Below are 12,102 nucleotides of genomic sequence, written 5' to 3'. Positions count from 1 at the left end.
AGCGTGGAAATGTATCTCCTCTGCAGGCTTTGTTTATAACAGCTGTCCATCACTGTAGTATAGTCCATCCAGAGGAGCAGGACTGGCCAAGGTCCATAATCTCCTCTCAGAAGCTGAGCTCCTTTCTCCCACTGGTGTGAGACAGTCTTTTGTACAAGAGATTTGATCAGGTTATATAATACCAGATTATAAATGCCTTGCTACAGTGGGTTAAAATTTCTGAAAGAAGATGAGCGTTCATTTGGAAGCACAATCCCTCTGGCATACTGTCTCTGCAGTAAAACACATGCTCCACTTTTACCGTGTAATTTCTAATGTTCCACCAAAGGGTGATATCCCCCTCGTTTGTGTGTGTGTGTGTGTGTGTGTTTGTGCGCGCACATGTGTATGTGTGTGTGTATGTGTGAGTGTGTGTGTGTGTGCGTGTGCGTGTTTGTGTGTGTGTGTGTGCATGTGTTTGTGTGCGCGCGCGTGTGTGTGTGTGTGCGCGTGCGTGTGTGCATGCGTTTGTGTGGGTGTTTGTGTGTACGTGTGTGCGCGCCTGTGTTTGTGTGCGTGTGCGTGTTTGTGTGTGCGTGTGTGTTTGTGTGTGTGTGTGTGTGTTTGGGTGTGTGTGTGTGTTTGTGTGTGCGTGTGTGTTTGTGTGTGTGTGTGTGTGTGTGCATGTGTGTTTGTGGTTGTGTGTGTGTTTGTGTGTGCGTGTGTGTTTGTGGGTGTGTGTGTGTGTGTGTGTATGTGTGTGTGTGTGTGTGCGTGTGTTTGTGTGCATGCGCGTGTGCCTGTGTGTGTGTGTGTGCAGGTGTGCATGTGTGTGTGTGGGTGTGTGTGTGTTTGTGTGTGCGTGTGTGTTTGTGGGTGTGTGTGTGTGTGTGTGTACGTGTGTGTGTGTGTGTGCGTGTGTTTGTGTGCATGCGCGTGTGCCTGTGTGTGTGTGTGTGCAGGTGTGCATGTGTGTGTGTGCATTTAGGCAAGTCTTTTTCACTTAATCTCAGCTGCAGTGTTCATGTATTGGGTTATGAGATTAATGAGATTGGAGTTTCTACCATCCGTACTGATACATTAATAATCCCATATAACAGGATATTTCCCTGTTTCCTGTGCTCCCCAGCAAACCCTGAGGCGTGTCACATTCTCGGTCGTCAGTCAGCCCCAGGACCAGGGTTGTTATGACAGCGGTCTGGAGGACTCTGAGACTCCCAGCAGTAAGAGTTCATCTGGACCACGGCTGGGCGCACTCCCCCTGCCCGAGGACGGTTACGAAAGGACCACCCCGGAGGGCAGTGTGGGAGAGGAGGAACATGTAGAGAATGGTAGGGGATAATACCCAGAGACACACACACACACAGTAAACACACAAACACACACAAAATACACACACACAGAATACACACACACACACACAGTAAACACACAAACACACACCACAAAGACACTTAAGAAAGACACAATAAACACACATGCACACGCACACAAAATACACACACGCACAGACAAAATACACACACAAACACACACCACAAAGACACACAACAAAGACACAATAAACACACATGCACACACACATACAGTAAACACACACACACACACACACCACAAAGACACTAAACACAGACACAGTAAACACACATACACACACACACCACAAAGACACTTAACAAAGACACAATAAACACACATGCACACACACTCACCACAAAGACACTAAACACAGACACAGTAAACACACGCGCGCGCACACACACACACCCCTGCTTTGGATCAATGATAGATACAGAGTGTTTTTTTCTTAAAAAGCCCATATAGGTGCATATACACATCGATACTTTAGGTACCGCTGTTTGCCTGCATTGTTTACACAGACACACACAGTCCCACACTGGATCCGAACTTACAACCTCAGGTTTGGGAGTCAGGCGTGCTAGCACGGAGGCTGGGTGTTAGTACGCCTCCTAAGGTGTGAGGGTGTGAAGTTTACTTACTGCGCAGCACTGTACCCACTGGCTACCATTACACTCACCTAAACCTCACTCCCATCCTGGGTTCATGGCACAAATGTAACCTGCGTTGTTTAAACAGACAGAATTCGAACTCACAACCTCGTGTATGGGAATCAGGCGTGCTAGCAAGGAGGCTAAAGGTCAAGGTTGTTAGCCTTGGTCGCTAGCACACCTCTCAAGGTGTCAGGGAGTGAGGTTTACTTACTACACAGCACTGTACCTGCTGGCTACCATTACACGTGGAAACATCTGGCTGCACTCACTCAGACAAGTTCTCTGTGAATGCCAATAAAAGCGGCTGATTAGCTTGTATAGATAAATAAACCTCATAAGAACCCAAGTCCTGATCTTCTCAGTATGATGAAATGATCTGTAACAGATGCAAACAATCTCATTACAGTAAAAGTGACGCGGCCTTTAGACGTGATGGCTGCCTGCTGTGGGGTGAGAATAGGAATGAATGGCACTGTGGTGTTTTAACGTAACAGAACAGGGACCGAACATGACTGCACAACACGCCCGGACTGACCGGGAACATTGTTTCAGAACCACGCCTCGTCCGTACACCTGTCCACTCCTTATGCCTTTAACAGTGGTGGTCAACACACAGACGACACAGACATATATCTCTTTACAGGACACCCCCCCCCCCCCATGCATTATTTGACTGTTCCCATCCATAAAAGCTGTCACTCCCATAGAAACACCCAAATGTTCATATTCACTCACAGCTCACACAGAGTGCCAGTTCTACCTCAGCTCACCTCTGTGTGCCACTTAATCACATCATGTGACTTTTAGATTGTGCTCCCAGCTTTACACACATCCCCATATATTCAGCGTGTCTCTGTTCACACACATGCACACGCATGCAGCGTGTCTCTGTTTACACACATGCACACGCATGCAGCGTGATTCTGTTTACACACATGCACACACATGCAGCGTGTCTCTGTTTATGCACATGCACACGCATGCAGAGTGTCTCTGTTTATGCACATGCACACGCATGCAGCGTGTCTCTGTTTACACACATGCACACGCATGCAGCGTATCTCTGTTTATACACATGCACACACATGCAGCGTGTCTCTGTATCTGCTCACGTCTCCCTCTCACTGTGTCCCTGACGTCAAACTCAGGCTTTTTTTTGGTCTTCTTTTCATCTTCTGACTAAGGATGGGGAGGATTTTTATAATTTTACGACTTTGAAAAAGCTGCTTTCCTTTCATCATTTGCACTGTGATTTCTGCATCACCTGTAGCTTTGTTAAACTGTAATCATTCACCCTGAATCACCTCCCATTCTGGGTTTTGTGTGGAGTGTCTTTAGAAAAGAAGACGCTGGGAGACTGATGGGCCTGACCGCACAAATGATGAAAAGAAGACCTGTGTGTGTGTGTGTGTGTGTGTGTGTGTGTGTGAGTGTGTGAGATAAAGTGACACATTTTCACGTTTCTCTTACTTTCTGGATCAGGAAGTCTTTATCTGTGAATTGTAGCATGGCTTAAATGCAGACATGAGAAGGGTTATGTTATTAAGAATTAATAATGAAAATCACCCTTGGCACCCTCTTCATAGCTTTGTGCATTATCAATGCATAAACACTAACAAAATATCACATTACTTTATATGCATTATCAATGAATAAACACCAAAAAAACCCCTTGACATTACATTACATTATGTGCATTATCAATGAATAAACACCAAAAAAAAAAACAATTTACAATTTAGCATTTAGCAGATGCTTTTAGCCAAAGCGACTTACAATCAGTGCATCAGTCGGATTCCTAATACCTCATAAGCAGACATCGCTAAAAAGACTGAGCGTCAATTTACTCCTTCGTATTGCGTCCCTGGAATTCTTAAACAAACATAGATACAAGACAAGGGTTTTTTTTTTTGTTTTTGTTTTTTTTTTTTAAGGAAAGGGGGATAGGTTTAGGGGGATAGGTGGGTTCTGAAGAGGTGGGTTTTCAGTTTCTTGCGGAAGATGGTGAGGGATTCCGCAGTCCTAACTGTATGAGGGAGGTCATTCCACCACCGAGGGGCAATGGCGGAGAAGAGGCGTGGTCGGGAGGAGCGAAGTTCGGGTTCCCGAAGTGAGGGGACCGTCAACTGACCAGAGGTCCTAGAGCGGAGGGTTCTAGTAGTGATATACGGAGTTATTAGGGACTGAAGGTATGATGGGGCGGAGCCTCTTGTTGCCTGGTAGGCCAGTACCAGTGTCTTGAATTGGATGCTGGCAGCTACTGGAAGCCAGTGGAGCGCAGTAAGCAGTGGAGTGACATGAGAGTGCTTAGGGAGGTTGAAGACCAGGCGTGCAGCGGCGTTGAACCATGCGAGTGCAGATCCCGCGAGGCCTAGCCCAGCAAGGGATGAGAGGAGTATCTGGTGGTTGACCGTGTCAAATGCTGCGGAGAGGTCTAGGAGTATGAGGAGAGAGCTGAGAGACTTTGCTCTGGCCAAGTGGAGCTCCTCCGAGACGGCAAGGAGGGCCGTCTCGGTGGAGTGGCCGGCTTTGAATCCAGATTGGTTCTGATCCATGAGATTGTTCTGGAGAAGATATGGAGAGAGTTGGTTATATGCTGCACGTTCCAGGGTTTTGGAGAGAAACGGTAGGAGAGAGACTGGACGGTAGCTACTGACATCAGCTGGGTCTAGAGTGGGCTTCTTAAGCAGTGGCTTGACCTGTGCCCTCTTCAGGGCAGAAGGAACTGTGCCAGTAGACAGAGAGCTGTTGATCAAGGACGAGATGAAGGGCAGAATGTCATCCGAGATGGCCTGAAAGAGAGGGGACATTACATTACATTATGTGCATTATAAATGAATAAACACCTAAAAAACCCTTGACATTACATTACATTATGTGCATTATCAATGAATAAACACCTAAAAAACCCTTGACATTACATTACATTATGTGCATTATAAATGAATAAACACCTAAAAACCCCTTGACATTACATTACATTATGTGCATTATCAATGAATAAACACCAAAAAAACCCTTGACATTACATTACATTATGTGCATTATCAATGAATAAACACCACAAAACCCCTTGACATTACATTACATTATGTGCATTATCAATAAATAAACACCACAAAACCCCTTGACATTACGTTACATTATGTGCATTATCAATGAATAAACACCTAAAAAACCCTTGACATTACATTACATTATTTGCATTATCAATGAATAAACACCAAAAAAACCCTTGACATTACATTACATTATGTGCATTATCAATGAATAAACACCAAAAAAAACCCTTGACATTACATTACATTATGTGCATTATCAATGAATAAACACCCAAAAAACCCCTTGACATTACATTACATTATGTGCATTATCAATGAATAAACACCAAAAAAACCCTTGACATTACATTACATTATGTGCATTATCAATGAATAAACACCAAAAAAACCCTTGACATTACATTACATTATGTGCATTATAAATGAATAAACACCTAAAAAACCCTTGACATTACATTACATTATGTGCATTATCAATGAATAAACACCAAAAAAAACCCTTGACATTACATTACATTATGTGCATTATCAATGAATAAACACCAAAAAAACCCTTGACATTACATTACATTATGTGCATTATCAATGAATAAACACCAAAAAAACCCCTTGACATTACATTACATTATGTGCATTATCAATGAATAAACACCTAAAAAACCCTTGACATTACATTACATTATGTGAATTATCAATGAATAAACACCAAAAAAAACCCTTGACATTACATTACATTATGTGCATTATCAATGAATAAACACCAAAAAAACCCTTGACATTACATTACATTATGTGCATTATCAATGAATAAACACCAAAAAAACCCCTGACATTACATTACATTATGTGCATTATCAATGAATAAACACCAAAAAAAACCCTTGACATTACATTACATTATGTGCATTATCAATGAATAAACACCAAAAAAACCCTTGACATTACATTACATTATGTGCATTATTTGCTCCCCTCTTTTCCCCAGCGTTGTTTTAGTCTTTGCATTTTTATGCCTTCACCTTAGTGTATTAGTACCCTGCACATGAAATCTGATGAAAAGCTGCCTGTCTCTCTGTGCAGGAAAGCCCAGTTGACAAAAACAAATGTCACTTTAAACTCTGGATGGCCACAACCCCGAAGAAAAGAGTTTTCAGGATGACAGAGTAGAAAGGAACGTTTGTAGACGGAGAGAGTCACTCAGCTGTGGACTCTGACTGACATCTGTTTTGTCTTTATGACTCATCACTGCGGTGTTGTGCTACTTCCTGTCTTCCTTCTTTAAACAAACGTCGATTCTCATACGATGTTTTAGAACAGTGCTGATGCTTAGAGGTGCAACACTGATTTAGAACAAATATATCAGTGTCTAATCCTTTGTTCTGACAAGGCAGATTCCAGCAGCCGCTCTGTCTGGTTCTATGGCAGACACCAGAGTCACAGACGTGGTCCACAGCACCTGTGGTCACTGCATCCTTTCCTCCTTTTTAACATAATCCTTCCTCAGAGACCTCAGGGAGATGTTATGTGTTCTCTTAGCCATGCTTTTGTGACTCAGGGGGAGAGGTTATGTGTTTTCTTAGCCATGCTTTTGTGACTCAGGGGGAGAGGTTATGTGTTTTCTTAGCCATGCTCTTTGTGTTTCAGGGGGAGAGGTTATGTGTTCTCTTAGCCATGCTTTTGTGTTTCAGGGGGAGATGTTATGTGTTCTCTTAGCCATGCTTTTGTGTTTCAGGGGGAGAGGTTATGTGTTTTCTTAGCCATGCTTTTGTGATTCAGGGGGAGAGGTTACGTGTTTTCTTAGCCATGCTTTTGTGATTCAGGGGGAGAGGTTACGTGTTCTCTTAGCCATGCTTTTGTGTTTCAGGGGGAGAGGTTACGTGTTCTCTCAGCCATGCTTTTGTGATTCAGGGGGAGAGGTTACGTGTTCTCTTAGCCATGCTTTTGTGTTTCAGGGGGAGAGGTTACGTGTTCTCTTAGCCATGCTTTTGTGTTTCAGGGGGAGAGGTTACGTGTTTTCTCAGCCATGCTTTTGTGATTCAGGGGGAGAGGTTATGTGTTTTCTTAGCCATGCTTTTGTGATTCAGGGGGAGAGGTTACGTGTTTTCTCAGCCATGCTTTTGTGATTCAGGGGGAGAGGTTACGTGTTTTCTTAGCCATGCTTTTGTGATTCAGGGGGAGAGGTTACATGTTTTCTTAGCCATGCTTTTGTGATTCAGGGGGAGAGGTTACGTGTTTTCTTAGCCATGCTTTTGTGATTCAGGGGGAGAGGTTACGTGTTTTCTCAGCCATGCTTTTGTGATTCAGGGGGAGAGGTTACGTGTTTTCTTAGCCATGCTTTTGTGATTCATGGGGAGAGGTTACGTGTTTTCTTAGCCATGCTTTTGTGATTCAGGGGGAGAGGTTACGTGTTTTCTTAGCCATGCTTTTGTGATTCAGGGGGAGAGGTTACGTGTTCTCTTAGCCATGCTTTTGTGTTTCAGGGGGAGAGGTTACGTGTTCTCTTAGCCATGCTTTTGTGTTTCAGGGGGAGAGGTTATGTGTTTTCTTAGCCATGCTTTTGTGTTTCAGGGGGAGAGGTTACGTGTTCTCTTAGCCATGCTTTTGTGTTTCAGGGGGAGAGGTTACGTGTTTTCTTAGCCATGCTTTTGTGATTCAGGGGGAGAGGTCACGTGTTTTCTCAGCCATGCTTTTGTGATTCAGGGGGAGAGGTTATGTGTTTTCTTAGCCATGCTTTTGTGATTTAGGGGGAGAGGTTACGTGTTTTCTTAGCCATGCTTTTGTGATTCAGGGGGAGAGGTTATGTGTTTTCTTAGCCATGCTTTTGTGTTTCAGGGGAGAGGTCACGTGTTTTCTTAGCCATGCTTTTGTGTTTCAGGGGAGAGGTCACGTGTTTTCTCAGCCATGCTTTTGTGTTTCAGGGGGAGAGGTTACGTGTTTTCTTAGCCATGCTTTTGTGTTTCAGGGGAGAGGTCACGTGTTTTCTCAGCCATGCTTTTGTGTTTCAGGGGGAGAGGTTACGTGTTTTCTTAGCCATGCTTTTGTGATTCAGGGGTAGAGGTTATGTGTTTTCTTAGCCATGCTTTTGTGTTTCAGGGGGAGAGGTTATGTGTTCTCTTAGCCATGCTTTTGTGTTTCAGGGGGAGAGGTTACGTGTTTTCTTAGCCATGCTTTTGTGATTCAGGGGGAGAGGTGACGTGTTTTCTTAGCCATGCTCTTTGTGATTCAGGGGGAGAAGTTACGTGTTTTCTTAGCCATGCTTTTGTGTTTCAGGGGAGAGGTCACGTGTTTTCTCAGCCATGCTTTTGTGTTTCAGGGGGAGAGGTTATGTGTTTTCTTAGCCATGCTTTTGTGTTTCAGGGGGAGAGGTTATGTGTTTTCTTAGCCATGCTTTTGTGATTCAGGGGGAGAGGTTACGTGTTCTCTTAGCCATGCTTTTGTGTTTCAGGGGGAGAGGTTACGTGTTTTCTTAGCCATGCTTTTGTGATTCAGGGGGAGAGGTTATGTGTTTTCTTAGCCATGCTTTTGTGTTTCAGGGGAGAGGTCACGTGTTTTCTTAGCCATGCTTTTGTGTTTCAGGGGAGAGGTCACGTGTTTTCTCAGCCATGCTTTTGTGTTTCAGGGGGAGAGGTTACGTGCTTTCTTAGCCATGCTTTTGTGTTTCAGGGGAGAGGTCACGTGTTTTCTCAGCCATGCTTTTGTGTTTCAGGGGGAGAGGTTACGTGTTTTCTTAGCCATGCTTTTGTGATTCAGGGGTAGAGGTTATGTGTTTTCTTAGCCATGCTTTTGTGTTTCAGGGGGAGAGGTTACGTGTTCTCTTAGCCATGCTTTTGTGTTTCAGGGGGAGAGGTTACGTGTTTTCTTAGCCATGCTTTTGTGATTCAGGGGGAGAGGTGACGTGTTTTCTTAGCCATGCTCTTTGTGATTCAGGGGGAGAAGTTACGTGTTTTCTTAGCCATGCTTTTGTGTTTCAGGGGAGAGGTCACGTGTTTTCTCAGCCATCCTTTTGTGTTTCAGGGGGAGAGGTCATGTGTTTTCTTAGCCATGCTTTTGTGTTTCAGGGGGAGAGGTTATGTGTTTTCTTAGCCATGCTTTTGTGATTCAGGGGGAGAGGTTATGTGTTTTCTTAGCCATGCTTTTGTGTTTCAGGGGGAGAGGTTACGTGTTTTCTTAGCCATGCTTTTGTGATTCAGGGGGAGAGGTTACGTGTTTTCTTAGCCATGCTTTTGTGTTTCAGGGGGAGAGGTTACGTGTTTTCTCAGCCATGCTTTTGTGTTTCAGGGGGAGAGGTTACGTGTTTTCTCAGCCATGCTTTTGTGTTTCAGGGGGAGAGGTTACGTGTTCTCTTAGCCATGCTTTTGTGATTCAGGGGGAGAGGTTACGTGTTTTCTTAGCCATGCTTTTGTGTTTCAGGGGGAGAGGTTACGTGTTTTCTCAGCCATGCTTTTGTGTTTCAGGGGGAGAGGTTACGTGTTTTCTCAGCCATGCTTTTGTGTTTCAGGGGGAGAGGTTACGTGTTCTCTTAGCCATGCTTTTGTGATTCAGGGGGAGAGGTTATGTGTTTTCTTAGCCATGCTTTTGTGTTTCAGGGGGAGAGGTTACGTGTTTTCTTAGCCATGCTTTTGTGTTTCAGGGGGAGAGGTTATGTGTTTTCTTAGCCATGCTTTTGTGTTTCAGGGGTAGAGGTTATGTGTTTTCTTAGCCATGCTTTTGTGATTCAGGGGGAGAGGTTATGTGTTCTCTCAGCCATGCTTTTGTGATTTAGGGGGAGAGGTTATGTGTTCTCTCAGCCATGCTTCAGCCATGAATAAACACAGCAAGTAATAATAATAAGCTTTATTACTGTAATCAACTTCAAAAAATAGTTTTAATTAATAATTATGTATTATTTAATATTAATTCTAAAAATATTATAAGGTATATTTGGTCCATCATATCTCTATTTTATGTAGAAAAGGAATGTGTCCCATCATGAATTCAGTGTAGTGCGTGTGGCTCCGTGAAGCCAGGGGGACTCAGTGACTGTTGTAGTATTGATTCAATGAAAGTTTCACCATTAACAGTGATTTAATTCGCTGTGCTATTATTAGTCTAATCAATCTTTGTCCTCTCATACAAAAGAGTAAGGGGTCTCAGGGGACTTAATCAAAACTTGACCTCTGACCCCTGTTCACCATGTGTTTCCATGAGTTCTCCAGCATCTTAATGTCACAACAAATCCAGTAAATAACTGTGATGCAGCTACCCACCCAGCATTAAGCAGATTAACCATCCTCATTCAGAATTAAGCATTCGACAGATTAACCATCCTCATTCAAAATTAAGCATTCAACAGATTAACCATCCTCATTCAAAATTAAATATTCAACAGATTAAACATCCTCACTTGGAATTAAGCATTCAACAGATTAACCATCCTCACTCAGAATTAAGCATTCGACAGATTAACCATCCTCATTCAAAATTAAGCATTCAACAGATTAACCATCCTCATTCAAAATTAAATATTCAACAGATTAAACATCCTCACTTGGAATTAAGCATTCGACAGATTAACCATCCTCACTCAGAATTAAGCATTCGACAGATTAACCATCCTCATTCAAAATGAAGCATTCAACAGATTAAACATCCTCATTTGGAATTAAGCATTCGACAGATTAACCATCCTCATCCGGAATTAAGCATTCAACAGATTAACCATCCTCATTCAAAATTAAATATTCAACAGATTGAGCATCCTCATTTGGAATTAAGCATTCGACAGTTTAACCATCCTCACTCAGAATTAAGCATTTGACAAATTAACCTTCCTCATTCGGAATTAAGTATTAAACAGACTTTACTCATTTTGAATTAAACTATTGAAACAATTAAAAAAAAAAAGAATTAAACTATTGACAAATTCACCTTCCTCACTTGGCCTTAAATGAAGTATCAAAGAGTTACCTTTCTGTAGTTCTTCTGGTTCCCCACTCCATCATTACACCCTTCACAGTGGGAATATTTAATGGTGTGATCAGTTATGTGAATGATCCTAAGTGGACGTACAGGTTTCTGGTTAATACTTGTAGCTACTTGTAGTTAAAAGTTTAAAATTGTGTTTTGGTGAATGAAATAAAAGAGTTATTGAAGCAGTTATTGAGGGCAATTATTCTACCTTGCTTTTATTAACAGAAGTGGATGACTCTGTCACTCTCCCTCACCTTGTCTCTCTTTCTCTCTCTCTCTCACCTCTCCCTCTCTCTCTTTCCCTCTCTCCCTCTCTCTCTCTCTCTCTCTCTCTCTCTCTCTCTCTCTCTATCTGCAGATTCCAGGCAGCTGCCTGATGTGGCCCTGACAGGGAAGTGCACGCGAGAGTGTGATGAGTTTGGCCACTCTGACACATGCTGGATGCCTGTACCACCATCTCCACGGAGACACCATGGCAGCGAACCCCCAAAGCTGTCCACATTTGCATCTCCCGGTGACAATAATAACAACAATGAAGATGACAGTGAGCAGGATGACGAGGGCTCGGAGCATGGAGGCGACGCGCGGGACACGCTGGCCAATGGCGATCCGCTCGGAACGCTGACCGGTGACCGCAACAGGAACATGGGAGATCACAATCGGAACCTTTTGAATCGTAAAATGACATCAGCTTCTTACGACACGTTCAGTAGCGCTGGCTTCGGAAGACGTCATGAGGAGGAAGACTCACACCCCCCTGAGGTCATACCGCTCACACGGACAGGAGGCGACTACAAAACGACGTCCTGCCTCACGCTCTCCCGCAGGGAGGTGTACTTGTGAACCAGAACCACTGAGCTGAGGAGAACAGGGCTTAGTGTGGAGATGAGCAGATAACCTCAGAGGAAACTATCCAAGCACTAGAACAATCCAGAGACAAACCCACACCTGTTCAGATGAAGGTGTGGTTTCCTTGCCAAAAAAAAGAACAACACACACACACACACACACACACACAAAAACATCCACACATCATTTTGGATGCAAAACTTTTAAGTTGAAGTCAAGAACAGCACAATCTCTCAGACTTGAGGAGATTT

At 43.4% G+C, this 12,102-nt stretch overlaps 1 protein-coding gene across 1 annotated transcript in view; it reads left to right on the top strand.

Annotated features, from left to right (window-relative positions):
- pcdh7a (protocadherin 7a) overlaps window positions 1–11,845 on the top strand; it is a 35,389-nt gene extending 23,544 nt beyond the window's left edge. The window contains exons 3-4 of the mRNA XM_030788193.1: window positions 1,109–1,310; window positions 11,361–11,845. Of these exons, the coding sequence (XP_030644053.1) occupies window positions 1,109–1,310; window positions 11,361–11,845 (687 nt within the window). The remainder of the gene's footprint in view (window positions 1–1,108; window positions 1,311–11,360) is intronic.
- Window positions 11,846–12,102: the final 257 nt, after the last annotated feature.

The sequence above is a fragment of the Chanos chanos genome, chromosome 11 (assembly GCF_902362185.1).
Source record: "Chanos chanos chromosome 11, fChaCha1.1, whole genome shotgun sequence".
Lineage (NCBI taxonomy): Eukaryota > Metazoa > Chordata > Actinopteri > Gonorynchiformes > Chanidae > Chanos > Chanos chanos.
The sequence above is the reverse complement of the archived record's forward strand: the minus strand, read 5'-3'. Positions and strand labels throughout refer to the sequence as shown.